This window comes from Spea bombifrons, chromosome 4 (assembly GCF_027358695.1).
Source record: "Spea bombifrons isolate aSpeBom1 chromosome 4, aSpeBom1.2.pri, whole genome shotgun sequence".
Lineage (NCBI taxonomy): Eukaryota > Metazoa > Chordata > Amphibia > Anura > Pelobatidae > Spea > Spea bombifrons.
The window spans coordinates 92,726,902-92,751,583 of record NC_071090.1 but is presented as its reverse complement, the minus strand read 5'-3'; the positions used below and the strand labels follow the sequence as shown (position 1 = coordinate 92,751,583).

The window sequence follows — 24,682 nt, the reverse complement described above, 5'->3', positions numbered from 1 at the left end:
ACATCATATCCGGAGGAGGAAGGCTGTGGCCGGGTGGCCTGTCCTGGGTCAGGTCTAGGGTGGCATCTGAGAGAAATGCCCTGCTGAGGAGCAACCGTTGTCTGTTGACTTGGAGCCCAGCACTTTTAAGCTAAAACAAGAACCCTTGAATGAGAATTTGTATGGAACCACCTCACCATTGATTTGGGGAGCCTACTGCAGTATGCTTCTCCCGTGTACTTAGTCGAACTTCCATTCTAGACAACGAGAGCTGAGCTCCCACTGGGAGTAGTGGCAGCCAATGACGCGTTACAGTCTGAACACCTATGCTTTGCTAGCATACAGGTGATTGGCCACTGTTTTAGTGACTTCAATGGGAGTACAACTGAGCTCATGCAGGACATTTTTATATTAATGCCTCCTGGTTTTAGTAGAGGCAGCTGCCTGATTTTTTTTTTTACTCCAGTAACTAAAGAATGCATGGGCATGATGCAATGATGATTGAAGTTCAGGAAAAATTGGTTTAACATACATTAACAGATTAAAATAACATTGCAGGGAGTAGGCTATCCCTTTAACATTTTCAGTGCTTGTCACCTTAATTTTAAAAAAAAAAGCTTGGATTGAACACAATCTCTTTTACAAAAAAACTACAAGCCATATACTGCCTGCATTCGTGACATTATAAGTCATTGGTCATATATAAAATCTTTGTTAAAATAACAGGTAGGCATAAACCCAGTCTCTGAAGGAGATTTTTAACCCCTTAATGACAAAGCCCATACATGTTTTCAATGGGTTTAGGGACCGCCCATTGTCCTTAAGGGGTTAATATTGTATTCATGGATACAGAAATGTCTCTGGGATATACTTTCAGAGCTAGAGGATATCTCCAGTGGCCACCATTTCACTGATGTAGCTTTGCTGACAAGGTGCCTTCAAAGGCAGATCATTTCTAGCAAGCACTGCTTCACTGATACCTGAAAGCAATACCTTTCTTTCAGCTAAAACTGCTTTATATTCTCAGAAGCACTATGTGGCTGAAATTGGAAGTTCTAAGGGACACAGGGGGCTAGGGAGACTTCAGGGTTGCGTGCCCCTCCATAACGCGCACACACATTAACACAACAATTCTCGCTAATACCATACACTTATGCATACATACACATACTCTCTCCTTCTCCCTCTCCTATGGGGTCACTAACCCTAGGCTCACCCCTGACACCATGCGCTGACTTTTGCATACACACACTAACACCTTACACTTATACATACATATACATAATAACGTATTATCTATCTTAACCTCTCCCTCTCCTCTTCCTTTCTTTCTTTCCCTTCCCTTCTCCACCTCTTCTTCAATGTAGAATTGCCTGCGGCTTGCCTGCTCTCCCTCCCTCTTACCTCACTTGTGTAGCACCTGTCTTCACTGCTACTATTTTCTGTTACCCGGTTGCCATGCACCCAAGGTACCCTCCTTCGCGCAACCCTGGGTTACTTAAGCTTTTTATACAAGTAGAACAGGAATGTCAACAAAATACATCCTTTTTATGTGATCCTGTACATTTTGTGCTTAGAACAGGTTGGTGTAGAGTGCTGTTACATAGTAAGGTTGAAAACAAGACATACCGTATTGGTTCGAATATAGGCCGCACTTTTTTCCCCCACTTTAAGTCTTTAAAGTGGGGGTGCGGCCTATATTCGGGGTCTAGCGCCCGACGCCCGGGACATGCAGTCCCGGGCGCCGGGCAGGCAGCGGGGTTAGGATACAGGGGGGGGGTGGGGGTGCCGGCACGGGAGGTTGTCTAAGCGCATCGTGCGGACCGTTTTACCTCTGCCCCCCCCCCGGACTTACCGGAGCAGACTCCCGGGTGTCTTGCGGGGCCGGCGGGAGACATCTACGCAATACGCGTATGCAACTTCCGGTACCGGCACCGGAAGTTGCATACGCGTATTGCATAGATGTCCCCCGCCGGCCACGCAAGACACCCGGGAGTATGCTCCGGTAAGTCGAGGAGGGGGGGCAGAGGAGGACAGTGGCAGCATATCTCGGGGGGGGCAGTGGTAGCATATCGGGGGGGGGAGGAGGACAGTGGTAGCATATCGGGGGGGGGAGGACAGTGGTAGCATATCGGGGGGGAGGAGGAGGACAGTGGTAGCATATCTCGGGGAGGGAGGACAGTGGTAGCATATCTCGGGGAGGGAGGACAGTGGCAGCATATCTCGGGGGGGGAGGGAGGACAGTGGCAGCATATCTCGGGGAGGGAGGACAGTGGCAGCATATCTCGGGGAGGGAGGACAGTGGCAGCATATCTCGGGGAGGGAGGACAGCGGCAGCATATCTCGGGAGGGGGGGCAGAGTGGCAGCATGTTTTTTTTGGTGCTTTTTTAAAGAAAAAAACTTTTTCTTTAAAAAAGCACCAAACTTTTAGGGTGCGGCCTATATACGGGGGCGGCCTATATCCGAGCCAATACGGTAATTCCATGTTGTTTAATCTTCACAAGACATCCCCAAATTTCATTGTTCACTTCATGGTTGTAGAAGGCTACAAAATAATCTTTGAGGCACATAAAACTTTTTGCACATAAGGGTGAACACATCTTCATGACTGCATAGGAATTCAGGATAAACCCATCAATAACTGGATTACGCAAAGTTAAGGCATGGTGACATGGAAATATTTGTCATATTAACCACAGTGCATATAAGGTAAAGATGACTCTTCTTAAAGCAGTAACAACACTGTGCGCCAATACACAACAAAATCTGGTTTTGTGTGCCTTGATTAAATGACCTAGAATGTATCTGTAGTTATTACAACACACTGAAGCTCCCAAAGCACAAATCGAAAAAAATGATTGCTAACCAACGAATACACATTTACCCTGCTCTTTCTCCGTGTCCTAACCATGGCATGTCTAATCAAAAGTAAACTTCAAATTAACTTTAGCACATGTTGTTGCCACAGCAGAAGCTCATTTACAGCCAAAGTTTCACAGCCAGTAGTGCTATTTTAAATGATTGATATACTCTTTTATTTACTTAACATTCTAGAGAGAGTATGGAGTGTTTTGTAGAAGGGAACATTGAACACATTGTTTCATACATGCAACATCATCTGTGCATCCAAATAGAGGCTACAGAGAATGTAATTAAAAAAAATATCAAAACTCATACGCGTTAATGAGCATTACTTTCATGTGGACAGTTCAGTAGTTAAAACGTCCATACAAGATTAAGCCAATGGTATGTATATCAGGTCTCATAACCACAAACCATTGTTCTCACTAATGTTTTAATCTAGTTCCTATACATTTGCCGTAGGTAAGCCTGTGGTCTTTCTAAACCTGGATATTACCGATTAAATTCATAGGGTTGCTTAAGATCTCATAAATTTATTTTTCAATCGTGATACTTTATTCTAGTAATGTATTAGCTTTGTTAAAGGAAAAACACACATCCAAAAACTTAATTTTAATGGTTGGGGGAAAAAATATGGAATAAATTAAATAACTCTTACATCTTCCAAGTCATGTGCTCTAAGGTGTACTCACAACCATCTAGTGGTTCAAAAGGGAAGCGGGTGGCAATACACTAGTAACATGTGACACTTTAGAACAAGACTAATGGCACTAGATGTGTATTTGGATAACTGATCCTTATTTTTCTCCCCTATCCATAAGTTCCTTTCTCATTTATTCACTGGTTTCTACACAAAGTCATTCTGCAGTGGTAAGCATGATGGAAATCACGGCACCTTCAATGTCCCGTCAGCCTCCGGTAGTATCAATGTTGACTTTCATTAGCATTTAATTGCAAATCTTTCACACCAGGTTTGCACAACTTTGTTGTCACAAACAGGGTGGACATTGTATATTCCTGCCTGAAACCAAGTAGTGTAGTGAATTTTTTGTGATACTTACACTAAGCCTTGAGCACCAGATCTGTACACACCTGTTTTCCTACTTAAAGGATGAGCTTCTCTTCCTACCTATTTTGTATTAACATCTTTGTAATTAATATTTATAACTAGTGCAGGTGGGTTGATGGCGAGATATTAAGCGCACAGGTAACAACTGTGGATTTTCCGGTCAACTAACATACGAGAGCATTTGAATCCGTGTGCTTTGATGACTATTTGGTGTTTATTTTCACATTCAACAGTTTTCAAGTTTTACATTTTCTAAATTTAGATTCCGCTGTGATCAGGGTTATTTTATTTAAAACTTCATTTAAAGTTTATTGAAACAAAAGTAAATCTGTTATAGGGCAACATAACATGTTTTATTTTTGGTGGGTGAAAGTATATTATTTTTCCCCCAAGGAGAAAAAAAAAAAAACATTTCTAACAGTTTTTCCACACCTGGAAGAAACTGCTGTTACATAAACAGTATTCATTCACTTTCTTGCTGTGTATAAACAAACATCTTAAGAGAAGAAAGAAGAAGATCGGAGAGAGAGGAAAAAACTGCATGTCATTTTAATGGCTGGAACATCTAGTAGTGTTATTATAAAGACAGGAACACTACACTAGAGGTCAAACCAGTGTTCACAAAAAAAGTGATTTGCTGTATTTCCCAAAATTATATCTAAAAAGGCAAAGTCACTCAAAAAGGTGTTTTGTTATTTTAAATAATTACAGGAATGCCCAAAACCGCGCTCTTGGTTTGACTTAAGAGTCTCTAAGTGGAGCACTGCTTCTCCGGGTCACTTTCTGCCTACTCCCCACCAACCTTCCTCCTACTGATGTTGTCCAGTGCCAACATACAATGCCATCTCCCCAGAAAAGAGAGAGCTCTGGGTGGCCTACCCTGGGAAGTTCCCAGGTATGCATCTTGCCAGTGAAGGCTTATGTAGAAAAGACTCAGCAAGGACTTCATAAGACCAGCTATGTGTGGGAAGGTCCATGCGGTGCCTAATCACTTCAGTTAGAAGAATACAAACTGCATAAACTCCTGCGATGGTCACCTCAAGTAAATGAAAGTTTATTGGAATAATATGAAAACACCAATTTATTTCTTCAGTGCTTTAGTATGTTACTGTACACAACAAAATTATTGGAACTTTCCCTTTAATTATTCTGGATAAGGATGGTGAGAAAAACAGAAGCCAAAGTGCATTTTATTGTATTTTCGTTTCATATACACATTGCACCATACATAAATAATGACATTGTAAAAATGACTCCATATTTACAGGTAATATATATATATATTTCATATAATATATAAACATTTTATATTAAAATCTAGGGCATTAGGTACTTGAGAGTTCTTTTTGCATGATGGGTTTTCACACATACGGTTGATTTTTGGGCTGTCGACCAGCTGTTGTCTAGGGAGAGAACTGTAGGGGTCTGCAAAACATTGCAAAGCAGCATTTGGAAGAAGAAAATAAAAAAGCAAGGCACACAAGGTCCCTGCAGCACAGAAAGGGTCAATCAATATGGCACCTGGAAAGTTTCTGCAATATGGCATGAGAGGACATAGAGTGTGAGCATAACTGCACGCAGTTAACTAGATCGTTGGAACCCTGTGCAGTACTAGATATTCCGTGTATTCCATCATGCCTCCAGTACACGTTAAAGTCATGGCAGCCATTGTGCAGAAGGAAAGGAAATGGAAAAAAATGAAATGGTGATGGCTCCCTATTTAAATGTCTTCCTTTTAATGATGTGAACCAATGCAGGAAACCACATTTTTTCACAAGGAGGCACCATCAATTTGAACTGTGCAGAACGGTGTACAACATAATATTGTTTGCCTCTGTACCAGGGAGCAGGTTAACCGGTGGACTTTACACACTCGGTCATCCGCTTGGGGTGGTATAAATCCTTCCCTGTATACACACCAACAGGGCGAACGCAAAGTCTCTTCACTATCGTCCAAGTAGAACCTCAAGCCAGCAAGGGCAAGAGGTGATCATCTGGCGGGAGTAGCAAGGCCCCCAGCCCTTGGCAAAACTAATGCGTATGCTATGTGGGTCATATGGTCCATCTGCATGCTCCGGAGGAGCGGGGAGATGTCGCAAGATGCAGGATTTCTTAAAGTCAAACACTTTCAGGGAGTAGCCAGGCATCACCTTGCGCACCACAAGAGGGCGGCATGCCGGAGCATCAAGTGTGGGTGAGTTCACAAAGACTGGGTGCTCACTGCGGTTGTAAGCCCAAACACCATCGGCTTCGCGGCTCAGTACGATACCCAGCCCAATCTTTCCCCGTGTCCGTGCTGCAGCTTCGCTCCTGTTTTCCAGGCTCAGCTGGCCGAGACAGAAGCCATTTCCCTGAGGTAGATCATAGAAGATGCTGACTGAAGGCTGAGACACAGCATATAGTCGGCCGACGCGCGTACGGTGTTCCCAGTATGCCACACTGCACCAGCGGCCCTGCTTACTGGTGTTTGGAGACAGGCTGGTATCTGCGGAGGCACAAAAATATAAGGAATGTTACTTCTTCTGACATGGTAGAAAAGAGTATAAACATTGGCGAGTTATAGCGTAGACCGTGTTTTTGTTTTCAGAACAAATGTTAACTAATTCATGTATCTGGAAAGGGGGGGGGGATATGAGATAAGAAGAAGCCAGAAAAGCCAGCAGAAGGACAATCAGAGCCAGATTAAGGTCTCTGTAACATGCCAGATTCCATACCCTGTCCAGGGCCCCTCACACAGGAAGCTGCCTCATTCTGCAGCCATGGAGAGGAAAGTAGGGCAAGGGGAAGGGTCACCGCAGAGGATACACTCACAGTGCCTACATGTACAGGGCTGGTGAGAAAGATACCCCAACAGGCAGTGAATACCCTCCAAAAGTTAGGTGCCCTGGGAAAAATCTCTTAATATTAACCAGTATAGTGCTGGAGTGTAAGAGAGCCTTAAAAGGACTAAGCATCTCCACACCAATTTACATTGACGCTGATCAGACACAAACATTCTACAACCCCCTTTGAACACAATGCAATCCCATGTCATCCCTTCTTTGAACATTAGTGAGTCCGGGAGTGTCCCCGCTCATGAGAGAGCTGTGTGCTTTCTGCTCCACACTTGATCCTTCCTGCTGCTTGGACTGGAAATTCTGTTCCAGAGTCTTGGAGAGGACATCAAAGGCCCCCGTGTCTGACAGAGGAAGGAGACTGCTCCTGCAGAGAGCGCACATCCTAAATCTTCCCAGTTTACTGGCAACTTCTAAGAGGAAAGGGAGCAGAGTAACCCTTTTCATTCCTTACATCTTATATAACGGCAGACTGGCCAGGGAGATCTGTGACTAAGCATACTGCGCAGCCCGATACCAACACCTAAATACACATGTTTATTTTAAAGGATGTTTTTATGCTATAAAGTAATTTAGCTTTTCTCCTATGAAACAAAAGCTTATTACAGAGAATCTGAAATTCCAATTAAAATGGGCTATTCCCTACTTAGAATCTAGGAGAAATCTTGCTGTACATGTTTAATGTAAGTATAAAGGCATGGAGATACATTAAAATGGATTTATCTTCCATATGCATGAAAGGACCACATATTTAGCTATAGTTCTATTGTAACTAGTACGCCAAGCTGTAAATCCTCCAAACTTAACATACAGCTGCAAGAAAGCTTCATTCATGCATTTTTGCCCGATGTCTGTTAGCTTACACATGCACACATTAATAACCACCTTTTGGGGAAAAAAAAACCCGTTCACAATCCTGTGGTCTGCTCTGTCCAGTGGTTTAGTTAAGAAACGGGATAAAAGCAGGATGTTTGTGCGAGGTTTCCCTACCCTCAAATAAACAGACCGCAGCAGCCTATTCTAAAATAATAAGGCGTACTAGGTCCCAAATCCAAGCCTTTTGGACAAAAAGTGATGTGGAGATGCAGTATACTTGGAAGAAGGCAGCTGAGAACAGAAATAAACGGGGTAGGGGGTTCACAGGCCAAGAACACTGATGTGCTTGTGGTATTGGACTGAATCAGCGGTAATTTTGGGAGTCCTGATGGAGGTACAGGAAGGGACAGTGAAAGATACAAATCATGTACTAACTGAAAACAGGGCCAATTAAAAGAGAAAAGGAGAAAAGTTACTATTCTACAACTTGGCACCACGTGGACCTTCCCACCAGATATGAATACTTCAACAGTAGCTGCTCCAAGTTTTCGGGAGGTAACTAGGACTCCTGGGTCTAAAGGCAAACCAGGCCAGGGGTATTCCCAAAACACTTAAGCACAACAAGCATCCTGTTTCTCAGGACTTAAGAATTCCAACATAACAATGGAAAAGACAGAGGGCCTTTTCCTTAAAACATTACCACCCTCTCCAAGGAAGAGGCCAACATATAATTAGGCTAAAAAAACACCACATCAGGCACACTGTACTCATCACAAGCCACTCTGTAGGCTGTAGAGTAGATAAAAAAGAGTTAACGAGCACAAAACACACTAACAAGCAAAACCCACCCAAATATATACAGCTAGTGTTTGCTTTGACCCACTCACCCCCACCATGCACGCTTTTCATTCACAAACAGGAAAAACCACAAACATAACCCACGCACATCCTGCAGCACCGTCCTCCCAACACAGTCTGAAGGACTGAAGACTAGTTACATCCTCATTCACCTTTAGCATATTAAACATCTATGAACTCCTCTATCAGCTCTATTAAAGCAAGACAGCTCTGGCTCTTTAAAGAGAGTACGCTCTAGCCATCATATGCACTTTAAAGCGTATGATAAATTTCGTGTCCCTTTTGCAAATGCAAACCACTACAGAACCCCCCATACTCTATTGCCCCTTCAGCAAACACTGGGTGCCACAGACTCGCATGTACAGAAAGGGCTCCTGTTGATCCCCATGGAGAGCTTTCCCGACGCTGCTTAATGCAGCCAATCAGTGGCAAGAATCACCGGAGCACAGAGGAGATTCTAACATCAGCATATTAAGTAATAACAGATACTTTAATGTGCATTCGTCTTTGTTTGTGCTGTTATTGCATCATGTTGTTCAGACAGCTATATATTAGCCATTTGTATATGTTCATTTATTTTGTTTTTTTTGGCCTGAAAATTAGCTAGTCTGACAAGCTGCACATCTATAAATAGGGAACATGCAAAACAGGTGATGCAGTTTCCATTATGTGCCTACTTCAGCTGTGCAAAAAAAAAAAAACAGTTCCTAGCGATTCATTTGGACAAAAAAATAAAAAAGGGGGTAGAGAAAGTTAAAGGTGGTCCAGAGAGGATGAAGTACATCTATTGGGAACGATAAGGGGCACCAGCACAACAAACCAAGTAATTAGGCACATGCACTCAACTCATACAGTCACACAGTACAAAGATACAAATGGGAGCCGAGGACAGCTCATGCACTTTGAGGATGGCCGTGTTGGAAGGGACAATGCAGACGTACCCGAGACATCTCCGGCAGGGATACATAGTGGGCCCGATACATCCATTTCAGTGTACGGATCAGAGAGATCTGTAATACAAACAGGAAAGGTGAGAGCTAGCAGAGGACTTGAAGATTTCAGCTGACCAACATAGTCTGCATAATCCATATGAATCAGTATGTCGAACTCAAGCAGCCATTAGCGCTCATAGTATAAACAAAATCAATATCTCTCTCTCTATATATATATATTATATATAATATTTGGTGGGTTTCTTTCCAATACAAGTAATTCCTATTCCTTTTGATACATTGTTTTGGTCTTTTTTTTTGTAAAAATATTTTGGTTCTTTTAATGGCAAAATTAAGTTTTTTTGTGCACAAAATGAGAGTTTCAAAGCACCAGATCAAGGTTGGGAAGTTAAAGGGACACTCCAGTCATCATATGCATTTAAATTATCTTTTCCCCCCAAAGCAAATGCATGGAGGGGTTTATCAGTATCAGCTCTATGCATCTGCCCTTCCCCCAGCTAACCGGTTTGCAGGAGATGTGATCGTGTGACCACCGGTATGCATGCGCAGTATACTCACTGCCCACCGACTAGCTCCTGTGCTGGCTCACGTGACCCCCCTAGTTGCATTCCCAGAAAGTGCTTTCATTGATTTCAATGGGATCACTTTCCTGCCAGGGACTGGCAGCTGGTGGGGCAGTATTGGGCAATAGACTGTCCCTTTGATGTTTAATACACACGGACGGCAAGGTTAATTTCTCATTGATTTGTGTTTATAACTAACCATGCACAGCATTTACAATAAATACTTGCCAGTTTGTTTCCAGATCAGTAAACCTGGCCAAACAATAAGCTAACCAACAAATGAAGCCATCATATTTAATTGGATGCTATTCCAGGGCCAGATATCTTGTGACGATATAACTGGACTGGAATAGGGTAGCTTCCCTACTGTATAAGCTTCAATAATAAAAGGATTGCAATGTCACCGACTCTCCTTCCCCATAGAGCTGCTCTCCCTGCAGGGTCTACATGCCCTCCTCCTGTTACACCACCCCCTCCTCTTGTCTGTAGCATGTAAAATTTCAACTGTCCTGACCACAAAGCAGGCTGGGACACGGCGCTGCGAGGATAAGGTTACATGAAACCTTTAAATGCTTCATAGTTACCATACTTAATTACCCACATTAACATTCTTGAAGCTGTTTATTCTTGCAGGTTTCCTTCCTTCCTCCTCTCTGCTACTGAAGCACAAGCAACTTTGTTTTAACAAGTTGTCCACCATGTCCCTTCTCCTTTAAATAACACACAAAACCTTAGCCCTCAAATAATATAAATATACAAAACTGCAGCATAAAAAAGTTAGCTTCCAAACAAGGGTTAATTATTTCACAGGAAGCAAAACTGACCCAGGCTACAGACTAAGACATCTCACGTGACACCCAGCATTCCAGTAAGCCTCCTTAACTAGGGGCACAATATCTGTATGTGGCCCTCAGGAGGTCATCTGTGGCCCCAGCCAGCCTGACCAAGACACGGGATTTGTTAAACGACATTGTCATCCACTTAACAAACCCTAACCATGAAGATGTTAAGCCTATTCGCCTCATTCTTGCTTATTCCATTTATCAGAGACTAATCAACCCTAGACTTGGTTCTCACTAAGCCTTCTACCTGCCCCTGCCGTGTACACAGACAGTGTTTGTACTCCTCTTACTGACCTCACATTCTGCCATCACAGGCCTCTAATGCCTTTTTATTTTGCTTTTGTTTGTCTAATGGAGACTGCAGAATTAGTTTAGGGAAGTAATGCGAATAATAATATTTACACAAGGAGACAATCAGAATTTAGTGGGATTAAGCTTGTCTAAGTAAGCTGATCATACTGATTAGAGAACGCATAGGGCAGGAGATACCATCAAGGTCTAGGACAGACAGTGGTCAGAGACAGCACCGTGCCAACTCCCAGACCCGATCTTCTGTCCCTATAGACCACGCCACATAGTTGTCCAATAACCTCATAGATCACGCGGTTCCCTCTACGCCACATCTCACAGATGCCAAGTTCTCAATTAAAACCAAAGTGTTTATACAGACACAAAACATACAGAAAAAAAGGCAGCCTGCATTCATAAAAATTAAATTCATATAACGTGGCCTAAAGCTACACAGTATCACACAATTACATGGCCATGGAACGGCAACATTCATAAGTGTAAACGTTCATGTGAGATATGCACTTACCCACCAGCGGCTTCTGTTCGATTTTTGGAGAAAGCCGGGAGTATGGAGGTGGTGGCGATTCTGAAAAATAAAAACATTACAAATGTTAGTAAAGGGGATCTGTTAAAGCTTTTAGCTTTACCACAAAAGTCACTAAATCGGGACAGTAACTTAACAAGAGACAACTTAATGGGACAACCAACCATTGGCGATAAGATGGCAGCTCCAATGGTACACAACAAGGTGGCTTTCCAATACATTTTTATACTGCTTATTTTTTTGCAAATATGTATTTATTTCTTGTTAGATAGTATTAGATCCCCTAGTTTGGGTTAGCTTACAGAACTGTCAAATACCGTATACAGGAAAAAAAACGGCAGACGTCTGAACTGACTTAGTCTCATTAAATATGTGAATACAGAGGCACTAACATGACGACAATCCTTACAGGATAACCAACGACAGCTCGGACTAAACATGTTAGAGCGCATTGGTGTCGGTGAAACACAGAACAGGGCATTACTCCATCATACTCACAGAAACAGAGAGCTTGATGGTAGATAAGAACATCTCCCTCCCAGATATCTTTATAGCTATCCCATGCATGTTTAAAGCCCTTACTGTTTTTACCCTCCACCACTTCTATTGAGAGGCTGTTCCACTTATCTACCATCCCTACATTTTTATTTCAGAATATGTAACAGAACACCAGTGGTTATCATAATTTTTCTTAGTTTTCAATCGTAACACACAGACCGGCCTGTCCAAAGATAACGTTTATATGATAGGATTCTATCCCTGTAGTATTAGGTACCATGAACTAGAAGAATTTAAGGGGAAAAAACTCAAGTTGCACAGAAAAGAATACAGGGAACTGGTTGTAACAGAAGAATGTGGAATGAACCGCTTCCAACATGGGACAGAATGTTTCTCAATAATCCCGAAATTGTTATAGGGCGACCCCAGAAAAGAGGCTGAGAGTGTAAAGCAGAGTTACAAATATAGGTTCCCAAAAAGTTACTACTTTATCAGAAAAAGGTTTGTTCCGTCACTCCATTGTACTTTATGGCTAATAGAATAATAGGGTATATAGGGACAGGCAGAAATACTGACGAAAACACAAAAACCCACAGAGTTGGATAAAAAAAAAGTAAAAAAAAGGAATATGGGGAGAGGACGGGGAGAGGGATAGACTTAGAAGGGAGGGTCTGGCCTCTCTCGGCTTGGTGCAGTGTGGGAGTTATGCCATTTTTGCGAGGACAGAGTCCCTGTAAGGGGGCAGAGAGGAGGAGGCGACTGCAGCTTTAAGAAAGCAGCTGTAATTGGCGAGATCTCCAGATAAACAGTCATTCTGGCGCCAGCAAAAAAAGCACACTCTGTATTATCACCAGTCCTTCTCCTCAACAGCAGAGGGACCTCCTCAGGAAAGCGGGGCTGAGAGCGATCTGATTTCAAAGAGAAGCCCTGCCAGACCAAACAACAAACTAGACTCCGATTCTAGGACTTCACTCCACCCCATCAAAGGCTCTACCTCTCAAACCCACGAAAGGGGAAACAAAAAACATGCCTCGGCGCTGGCACTTCACGGCAAAATAGGGCACAACTTGGAAGCCGGTGGGAGTGGAATCATGTGTTAGGGGTTCTTGTTTGTGAATAAAAGAATAAAGTATCATAGAATTATTTATAAACACACAGAAGAATGAGGAGAACAAGAAAGGATACATTCATGAGCTAAACCAATACAATGATTTTATTAGCAACAAAATAGAAGCATTTCATCATGTTGGGGGGTTATGTATTTGCATAATTATAGGTGGTAAACTGCATAGAGCTATATGGTAGCTAAGTGGTGTGGTTGTTATAGCAACCAGTGGGATGTTTTCAGCTGTACTTTGCGCCGCATTTACAAGATGTATACCTAGGCTCTGCTTTCGCAAGCAGATTTATTTATATAGCGCCGGCATATTCCGTAGCGCTGTTACACCAGACAGTAAAATAAAGATCACACACTATTTACTAAGTTATAAACGTCATATTCTGCAGTACACGTCAAAGCAAGCAGTACATGACAATTATGCACACTCTGGCTTCCAAAGGGTTGAAATCATCTGCACATAGCCGAAAACAGGGGGTTTATAGACGGGAATGGCACCCGGGCCACACTGTGCTTTTGAAGTCTACAAAGGCCAGGTAATGATGTCATTTAAAAACATCAGGTGCCTTAATTCAGCAGCTGGAGGGTTTGAGGTTGCCCAAGCAGACGCCTTCATTCATTTCCATTTAGATATATCTTAGAAATTAAATAGTGGAGAAAAGGTTCCTAAAGACAAGATGCCCCTTGACATATTATACATGGATCAGCGCTGATCGCAGCTCTCACGTTTGACCACGTAGCGGGAGCACAGCTTGAACTGCTGGACAGACCTGCAAATATGGGCAAATAAATGGCGTCAACCAGAAACCTTGTGGATTCTTAAAAGGACCAAAACCAAGCTAAAGCATTTAAACAGAACGCAGCCTACAAAGCCCCCCACATTCCTCATGTAGTCTATGGGGTTCTTCAGAGAATATCTACCATGCCTCTGAAACCGTATATAATCTGCTTTCCTGTTTATTAACCATTTGAAGGCATAGAAATAATGTAGTAGAGTGTGTGTCCCTATAAGTCAAGATGTACAGGGGTAGCATGAACATGGTTAATGGAGGGCAAAGATGGTAATAATGACTCCTCACCTGTTATGGCACCGTGTGCCCCCCCCCACTTACTACCCTCACAAAAAGGGAGCTGGCAACCCCCAGCCGGCTGATCCCCACACGCATCGCCGATCGCCTGCAATTCTACAAATGCGGATCTCAGGTCACAGAGCTCCCCTAGAAAGAAACACGGATTCTGCACACTCTGATTATCCGTAACGCTGCAGACCTGCCCTCCTCCTGTGAAATCACTGGTTAAACCTCCCTGAATTAGCTTTTTAATCCATGCATTAGGAGAATTTGCAGGGGGTGATGCCTTCTACCAGCCAAGCACTACAAATCATATTTCACATAAGTGTCATGCCGGAATGAACTTCAGTAATCGCAATGGAATTTTCTGTGAAATGTAAAAATATCCATTAACCCTTAAAGGGCTTCCCTGTGATTGCACTGGGATTTACTTTTACAATACAAATGTATTCAAGGGTGGAGACATAAAAACCTGAAGAAGAAAAAGCAAGAAATGCAGAAGTAATAGTGAAGGTACTTCTGCAAATGTATAATCTATTGGCTTAGAGGACGTTTTACTGAGAGAGTGGTGGCTAAATGGAACAGCCTCCCATCAGAAACGGCAGAGGTTAATACAGTGAGGTAATTTAAACAAGCATGGGACAGGCATAAAAGTGAATCTAAGAGGAGACCAAGGACTGATTAAGGTCCAAGCATTTAAGATCAGGGAAAATGGGCAGGCTACATGGGTTGAATGGTTCTTATCTGCCGTCAAATTCGGTTTCTATCCAGAGACTATGTCTGGCACCATAGCTGCTCTTATCAGGGAGCACTGGGGAGTTGTGTGCTAAGCAGTCACACAGCTGGTGCCATTAGGGAATGAAAGGTGAAAGTGCTTTGGGGGTAATCAGATTTCCGCACATTCCCTGCATAGCAATTTAACAAAGGCTACTAGACTAGACAAACAAAAACGCAGAGACAGACTACAAGACTTTCTGGAGGGTCTCTTTAAAATGTCACTGAAAACAGTGACTTCATACAGTCTGCTCTGGAGTAGTACGGAGAAAAAGAAGCCAAAGAGACAGTGGAGTATACTTGACTGGGGAGAAACAAAAACTATTTCACACCATGATGGAATGTAAATTTTAAAAAGAATAATGTAATATGCAAAATGCTTACTAATATCCAAAGCAAATGTACTGCGTATTAGGAACTGATGAAAGCGTATGTGACGGCAATGTATTTATAGGGGATTCCCAACAGATATATTTCTGACTTTTCTAAATTCCGTTGAAGTATAACATAATTATCGCATATATTTGGCCAGCTCTGGTAATCAGCATTTTCCCCCCAGCGTATGTGTAATAAGAAGAGCTATGTGTAACAGAAGGTGAGAGGTATATATCCCAGATCACTATTCATTAGAGCACTTTAAGAACAGTATGTGTCCCCTCATGCCTGGGGAGCGTCAGCTATAAAAGGTTAACACACAGATCCTGTTCTCTCCTGACAGGCCTGTGATGTTTCCCACTAAAGACCTGTTTCTATGCGCAATTATCCTAGTGGCCCCAGGCATGGAATACAGAGGCCAGCCACACGGAGATAAGGATTCTTGGAATGAAGTAACCCATTCATGCCTTGGGCACAGAGCAGCCTCTACAGTCTGCAAGATGAAAAGAGCCAGAACTGTAGAAAGACAAACATACAGGATATGGCAGAAACAGAATTAAAGGCACAGCACATATAAGAATTATTTCACATGGAGATCCCTTCCTGACTCCGTCACACTGTCATCTTTCCAAGACCCCACCAAAGACCATCATAACCTCAGCATTATCAGATGCACCCCCCCCAGTCTTCTTCTGCTCTGTGCACCAATTCTCACCAGTCACTCCACTTTCAGAATACATGTAAGGTCACTTTTTCCTCAAGTACTGAAACCACTTAAAGAAATGCAGCGTTAAGGTTACAAACCTAATAGATTTACGATACATTTATTTATATAGCGCCCGCATATTCCGTGGCGCTGTTACATAAAATAATTAAAAAAAAAAAAAAAAAAATCACACCCAAAAACAAACTGGTGCAAAAGGAGAAGAGGGCCCTGCTCTTGCGTCTGAACATTTAAGGAAGATTATAGACTTCATTGTGTCGCTGGGTGGGATACGTCTCCAATATACATAATTACATAATAGCCAGTGTCATCATATTAATAATAAAGACGATGGCTACTCCTTGTATTTAAGTGGGTAATGTTACTAGTGCATCAGCAGAAGACAGGGGAGCGTGATGTATTTGGGGAGCTCTATAATCTGGTTTGGTAGTTTGCTTTTCAGAGACGGGGCTGTGAATCGCCCTCTAGAACACAAGGGATAAAAACTGTTGTCACAACTCAGACAGTTCTGCCGGGCCACAGGGACACTGTTTGTGTATGCAGACATCACAAACGATACTATCTAAAAGCTAGATTATTGCTGGAAGTGTACAAAGCCTACTTTGAAAAGAATGTAAACTCTTCTTATCTTCCCATTCACCAGCCCCCCACCTTCTCGCATACCTTATGCTTATCATAGTCATTGTCTACTATTTACAGTGAGCAGGCAGTGATCGCATATTGAAGAGTGTACACAATAGCAGAGAAGAGATTTCAGACAACCCTGTAACCTCCTGCAGAAAAAAAAATGGATTATTCACTTTACTAATGTACTGCTTGTCACGGGTACCGGCCTACCAAAAAAAGTCTCAATTCTCTCAATATGTCTCAACCCATCTAGACTGCCTGTTTTTCCTTAATGAGTCCTTGGTCTCTTGTTAGATTTAGGACGGCTTTATACTTGCATGTTGCAATTCCTTTACTGTGTTAACTTCTACCACTTCCCCGGGGAGGCTGTTCCACTTATATACCACCCTCTCCAGCAGTTACGGAGCTGTATATATCCACAGCTGTGCAGACTGGAAGAAGCTGTAACATTAAGCATGCATCATGCCTGCAGTCAATGAACAGCGTGTTTATTAACCAACATTTACCCAATTTAATGAATGAATTAATGCTTCCATAGCCAGAAGGATCTGAAACAGACCCAGAAATGTAACTGAGCGAGGGCAAGAGGGGCAACTCCCCAGAGCTCATCACAGAGCCGGTGCAACACGAGAGTTACAACTCAGAGGGGAGGATATCCAAGAAGAGGTCTTTCACACAAATCCTAAGAAAATCTCTGAAGAAACCTTGGGGTGGTCAGCTTTCCCTCTACGACGGGCAGGCAATCCATGACATAATTGCATAACTTTCTCTGTATGTTCATTTCCCCTACAAAAGCTTTCGAGACTTACGAGCGACTGCAATATATATTGGCACACACTGTGCGGCTCTAGATTTCCTGGAACCTTTCCTTCTCCTTCGGGGAAAAGGGGCGCCTGAAAATCTTTACCGAGCCGCCTATGGGCTTTGGTTGCCCAGAAAGGCGCCCGATGCGTTGAGACACCATTCGCGTTTCAGCTCTGATGTGTTTTCTTATACTGGTGCCAGCTTGTAGAAACACAGATCATGGGGGTAGATAACAGCTAACTGGCCCGGTCTGCTCTCCCCCACAAGTCATCACCTTTAATCTCTGCATATGTTGCATTTTTAAAGTATTTTCCACAAACAAAAAAACAAAATTATCCAAATCTCCTCTTTCATACATCTTTAAAGTGTAGGTACATTTTTCATCTTTCAGTTTGTCTTAGTCTGTCAATTCTAGTCTCGTCATACACCCTGAATATATGTATTGTAAGAGGTGCTGCGTAACCTGTTGGCGCTATATAAATAAAAGATAATCATTACTTTACTGAGAGGGTGGTAGATAAGTGGAACAGCCTCCCATCAGAAGCGGTAGAGGCTAATACACTAAAGAGAATTTAAACATATACAGAGTAGGCAAAAACCTATCCTGAATCCAAGACAAGATCAAAGACTACTTAACATCCAAGTCTTATATCTGAAAATGGGCAGAATAGATAGAGGTTTCATTACAGCTGGTTGTATGGAGAACATAATCACATTTTCTATACAATATCTCAACTGACCATTAACAGGATTCTATAGTACCAATCAATACCTCCCCGCGCTCTAATTGTGCCACCTATACATAGTCTACACCCTAGTGTATAGAGATAATCTGGAATAGACCAAATACCTCCCATCTATAGAGAAATAAAATACCAGCAACCTGTAAAGAAATCTTACAATGATTGGACCCACTGCCTAAAAAGCAGCCGGTGTGATCAGGATTCTATGATTCTAACGCCCCTTTAATAAAAACAGTAAAGCAAAACAGGGTAGAATTAGTGTGAAAAATTAGCAGAATCATCGGCGGTATATTAAATATATTTAAATGTATAAATATATTAAATATTTAATCAGTGTCCTGGGGCAGACAAATACAATAGGCTGAATTACTTTATCTTCTATGGGGTGGATGCTAAGATTTAACATTTTGGGAATTAGGATTAGTTGCTGAAGTTTGTGGCATCATTTATTGAGGGGATGGGTTATGAGCCCCTGCAGCTTGGGGAATACTCCAGTTCAATGCACTATGCCAGGCATATCATATATATTGTCTGGTGGTGCATACCTCAGACTTCATAAGTCCTACTTTAAAAGGAGGGTGGTAGATAAATGGAACAGCATCCCGGCAGAAGTGGTAGAGGCCAATACACTGGGGGAATGTAAACATGTAAGGCATAGGGATACAATTATCCTATATCCAAGACCAAGGACTGATTAAGGAGGAAAGATGGCCCAAATGGTTCCGATCCGCCATCGAAGTCTATGAGTCAATATACTTTGCGATTTCCATAGGGTGGCACATGGTGTGGCATAGCTTTCTGGCGCTCGGAGGCAAGTATGGATTTCCAATCCCCTGTTGAAAAAGATGCCTTGAGATGTTGGGGCTGTTTATATTACATTTGTTTTTATTATTATCTTTTTATTTATATAGTGGCAACAATGTACGCAGCAACAAGACTAGAACTGACAGACTAAGACGAACCGATTCATTAGATAAAGCTGGCCCGGCTCACAAGCCTACAATTTATCAACAAAAGTTCTTCATTCTCCATAAAACAATGCGGAGGAGGTTTAAGAGGAAGCTTTAATTCAACATGAAACGCTACGCCTGAAATAAACTTTAAAGTTAGCATAAGATCGGTTACAACGCTTGGTCCCAACATTTCAGCTTCATTCACATCCAGCTCATTCCAGCCGCTACATGCACAGCTCACCAATAAAACAATGACTCCTTCTGACCAAGACTGTTCAGCAGAAGGCATGAAATGAGTAAGTAGTAATTATAGGGGGTATTCGCTTCTCGGATCCTAGCACCGCCGTGTAGCAATAGCAGCGGATTACTCAAATTCCTAGCAGCGTTTTCAAGATTCTGGCAGGCTGGCTGTTATTGTGAGAGCCGAGGCTTGGATGCACAGCGATGTTCCAACGATGTGCTGCGTGGACTCTAAACACTCAAGGCATGCCCTATTTCCACTGCGAAGGACCCCTCAGCATTGGTAGAGTTACTGCAATTGTAGCGGAGCCGTTGTACAGCGCCGTGGAATTTGATGGTGATATAGATCAATATATAATAAAATATCACAATCTAACATCAAAAAAGGTCAAAGATGGCCAGCCAAATATATAGTAAAAGCTACGCCCATGCATTATACATTCAGATTATGTATAGATCTGACCGGGACAAGGAGTTTGGGGTGAAAATAGTAAAATCCGTGCATCCGAGCGTTATATTTCTACTACTGCTCAGAGGACCAGGCTTTACAATATTTATAGGCAAAGTGTGGTTTGTGGCCTTAAAGACAACTCAAGAGGCCCCTACCCTACCATTAAGGCGCAGGAGAACTTGTCTACCTCCCCTTCCAGCTTCTTCCACAGATCACACCTCCCCCTCCCATAGCATTCCTCTCCTCCTGCTCTTTAAATATTAATCCCTTCTCTCTAACTTACAAATTTAACCCTTGTGCTGATGGGGGGGGGGATTTTGAGAAAAATAAAAAAGCCAGATATCAAACACTCGCTTTTCTGGATTCATTGGCCAGACGTTTACGCCTCTAGAAAGGTTACAATAAACAAACATGAACAATGTTACTGCAGAAGGCTCAACAGAACACAACAAGGCCAGCTCTGACTCGAAAGGACTAGCTGTGTCTGGGTCCAGGTAAATGCTCAGGAGGCAACCGTTTCAAAGCAGTCTCTCCAAAATCTGGAATATACAGTCTCAGTGAAATCCATAGAAGCCTTTTACCTGCCTATCCAGACCAGCAACATGTATGGAACTATCTGGCTGACAGACGAAGAAGTGGTTAAACTGGAATTGTGTCTTAGACAGCATGGAAGCTTTAGGGAGAGATGCGTTTTTATTAAATTCATATATAATATATATATATATATATATATATAATATATATATATAAATAATATGTTACTACACGTTAACCCTCTGTGTGCCAGGCTGAACTTAATTAGCTGCGCCATGTGCTTAAGCATCGATTCCTACCTCAAGTCACTTAAATGTGTAAATAACAGTTTTCCCCAAATATGGGATTCCACGGAAAGCTGAAAAAGGAACGAATCCTAAAGATGTGTAGCCGATTCATTCATGGACAGAGGAGCCTTACATGTCCTGGGCTGCCCTGCCAGTGAACGGGGTAAAGTACTCAATCAACTCTGTTACTGATGTATTTGTGAATGAGGCAGCTCTCAGTTCCGTCTACTGAGGAATCTTCCATGAGGAAGCGGCACTCGCGACGGTCTGCAGTGAGCGCCACTATACGAGGTCACTTGAGACTAACAAAAACGCTGCTCAGAAGTCCTCACTTGGGGTTCAATGCTTCCCCAAACTCCATTCACTAGCTGCAGGCCCAGCTTGGACCCCTCTGCAGAGGACACTTTGTGGTTGGGGGCCTGGTGCAGAAGGAATATCCTACACCAAGGAGTATTAGCCAGCCAGGACCCACAGATAAAAGGATATCTTGGCTACCTTGCCGAGGCTGGAGAGCATATAGGATAAAGAATAGCCCGTCTACGTTATTTAGGGGACGCGTGGGTATTTAGAGCGGTATAATGTATAGGACGGCTATGGCCCACACAGATCTCTGACATGCGGGTTCCTCACTCAGACTAATGCAACTGGGCATTGACCACCCGCTACTCAGTGCTGTTGCCAAGTACACTATCAGAATTGTGTAACACCCGACCACTGCCAATGACTTTACAGAGCCAGATCCTGCCCCAGTGGCATTTATTACATAAATTATACGGGGGGGGTATGATAATGCGAGATTTTTACCCAAAATCCTTTAACAATTATAAAAGGAAAAGCGCACTTGCAAATGATGTTGGATGCGGCCAACTCATAAACTAATGTGTGTCTGAGAAAGAGATGTAAGTCACTTTATTGTGGTAAATAAGGAGGTTGTGTTGACAGGTAGAGAAATGGAAGAGCCACCCAGCAGAAGTGGTAGAGGCTAATAAAGTGAGGGAATTTAAACATGCATGAAAGAGGAATAAAACATAAAGCAGACCAAGGACTGAATAAGGTCTGAGTTTTTACATCAGGAAAAATGGGCAGACTAGAGGGTGGAATGGTTCTTATTTGCCGTTAAATTGTATGCTGGGAGTTATATATAATGAGCTATTCTGCTGCTTGGAGGTAAAAGAGGTGCAGTTACCATAGCAACCTGTGGAATTTTCCTGCTAATTGGTTCCCTTTTACCATCAAACAAACCCCAATGCACATAAACCCCACACAATGAAGAAAAACCCATCATAAATAACAAAGGCTGTCTCCAGAAGAAAACGAAAACAAGTAAAACAAGCGTATATTTATGAAATGTACCAGAATGGAGTCAGCTAAAGTCACCTGGCACGAGCCCTGACTCCTACCATGAGCAAGGGCAACCCCGCGGGCAACTATCACAGCTACTTATGTTATTTGCATTTGGAAGATGCATTAAATGCCAGAGGAATATAATAATATATAATGTGTAAATACACACATATAATACAATACACACACATATAATACATACATTAGATTTCAGGCTGACCTACTCTAGGAGACAGGCTTCCCTAAGTACTGTGTTCCCCACTCCATGCTCACTCACCCGGTCCGCACACCCGGCTGTAATGATACGGGTTGCAGCAGACGCTGTTGCTGTCGGACCCCCCGGCTCCTTGGCATCCGCTCAGCGCTTTCAGTTGTCCGGGGTGCTGCAAGTCCGGCCACCGGAAGAGTCTACAGAGCAGCAGGTGAGGAGGGGCGCCCAAGCGGGTCACCGGCACACAGCCGCCGGGCGCTGCCCCCCTGGACTCCACGGCCTCCAGAAGGGCGCACAGGGCTTGCTCCTTCAGACGCTTCAGGACAGCCGATGCAGCCGAGCGCAGCTCCGGGGACACGGCGGGCGGCTCGGACAGACCGCAGCAAGACACCCCTCCATCCCCGCCCGCTCGGCTCCGCCACAGGCGCCGAACCAGCCCGCTGCGTCTGGACCTGAACATGCGGCGCCCCCGGGGGTGCGCCCGGGCCACCAGAGCCTCAGTGCCCGGGGCGAGCTGCGGGGGCCGGCATGGGGTGGCACAGCCTGAGAGGGCTCTCCTTGCACAGGAGCGCAGCGTGGGGCCACTGCCGTAACACCGAGAGGGTGCCAGGGAGCGCAGTGCGCGAGGGATCCTCCGAGAGCAGTAGCCACCCGTGAATGGGCGGCCGGGTCACATCTCGGAGCCTCCGCCGGAGGTGAGGATGCAGGAAGCGCTGGTCCAGGCTGCGGCTCACGAGCTGTCACATAGACTGACGCGGCAGCTGGCAACACACACCCGGCATCCTGGGCTAGCCCGGGGCTCACATCCCGCACGGGGATGCTCGGGTGCTGTGCGTGGGCACACCGACCACCATAGAAGTCCGTGCACACCGATCACCGGCTACTATCACAGTCCGTGCACACCGGCTACTATCACAGTCCGTGCACACCGACCACCGGCTACTATCACAGTCCGTGCACACCGACCACCGGCTACTACCACAGTCCGTGCACACCGATCACAGTCCTTGCTCAGAGTTCATGGAATGTGAAGCTCGTATGCCCTATCCCAGTGCAGCTTCCTCGGTCTCTGTACCCAAAGGCGGCTTTAGCCCGTGCTGCTGATCTGATCCCCCAGATCTTGCAGCTTGCACCTCGCTCCAGCTGTAGAGAAGCCGTGATGTGTACGTGCTCACTGCTGCGATCAGTCCCGTTTCTTGCACCTCCTGCGGTTCTCCCGGTCACCGGTCGCAAACAGTATTCAGCTCCCTCTTCCCCCGACAAGCTGCAGCCTGACACCCGGCCTTTGCACGTTGATTCCCTGCGATTCGTGTTGTTTCAGCCCAGAGCTCCGTGCTCCCCGGCCTCTGCACACTGATCCCTGCTCTTTGTGCTCATGCTCTCACACACACATACTCAGGCCCAGCTGACGCCGCCCCATTGGTTGCCTCCAGTCACGTGGCAGTCTAGACACTTTGGCGGCTCCGCTGCACTCACTGTTGCGCAAACAAATCTCAAGTTTCTTAACGCTTAAAGGAGCCGCGCACACAATGCTCTCCGCGCGCCGTCCTGCATCCGCACACCGCGAGTGCAGCATCCTCCGCTGCATGTATCACTAACCACAACTTCCTGTCCCACTAACCCATAGATATTAATTATGTTATTAACGAACTCCGGTGTGTTCTGCAGCACGGTTGGGTTGAAAGTCAAGTTGCCACAAGTGGAGGTTAAACGCTCACTACATGACCTTTGTTTAAAGAACCATGCAGTCTTTTCTTCTATTCTCCTCTTACCTGCAACCGTTGTCCTGAAACAACCCTTCCAAAGGAATATTAATATAGAATCAGCTGGCACTCAATGACTACTTTTAAAGTGCCAGTATAATATCGCTGACAGCCCCACCAAAAGAATGCATATTAAAGTATTGTATGGGTAGTTTAATATAAATAGATTATTAACTTAAGGAGAAGCTGCAGATACAGAGCTGCCACTCCCATGCACCATGGTCTGATGATTCTGATTGAAAGCCTTCCCTCTGAAATCAATGGAAGCTCTTTCTACACATGCACATTATTATTATTTATTGTTTTATATAGCGCCATCAAATTCCGTAGCGCTGTACAATGGGTGGACAGGACATAAGTAGGATGTAATATAACAAATTGACTAACAGAGACAACAGGTGAGGAGGGCCCTGCTCAAGCGAGCTTACAGTCTAGAGGGATTTAGGGTGTATTACACAATAGGTACAAGTGCCCTTGTTAGGGATAGACCAGTCACACTAGTAAAAGTATTGCAGGAGAGGGACTAGGAAAGGTGAGCGAAAGGGACTATGTGCT

At 43.9% G+C, this 24,682-nt stretch overlaps 1 protein-coding gene across 1 annotated transcript; it reads right to left on the bottom strand.

Moving 5' to 3' along the window:
• Window positions 1-5,841: 5,841 nt before the first annotated feature.
• SMAD6 (SMAD family member 6) lies at window positions 5,842-23,184 on the bottom strand. The gene is made up of 4 exons (XM_053463293.1): window positions 22,431-23,184; window positions 11,595-11,654; window positions 9,361-9,429; window positions 5,842-6,396 (listed from the first exon to the last, which is right to left on the bottom strand). The coding sequence occupies exons 1-4, from the start codon at window positions 22,822-22,824 to the stop codon at window positions 5,858-5,860; spliced, it is 1,062 nt and encodes a 353-aa protein (XP_053319268.1). The 5' UTR covers window positions 22,825-23,184; the 3' UTR covers window positions 5,842-5,857.
• Window positions 23,185-24,682: the final 1,498 nt, after the last annotated feature.

Excerpts from the sequence above, each read along its gene's own strand:
- SMAD6 (XM_053463293.1), bottom strand. The coding sequence starts at position 22,824 with ATGTTCAGGTCCAGACGCAGCGGGCTGGTTCGGCGCCTGTGGCGGAGC. Across the intron at positions 11,655-22,430 it reads CAGCCGGGTGTGCGGACCGG|AATCGCCACCACCTCCATAC; the intron begins GTGAGTGAGCAT and ends TTTATTTTTCAG. Across the intron at positions 6,397-9,360 it reads CCCTGCCGGAGATGTCTCGG|ATACCAGCCTGTCTCCAAAC; the intron begins GTACGTCTGCAT and ends GTGCCTCCGCAG.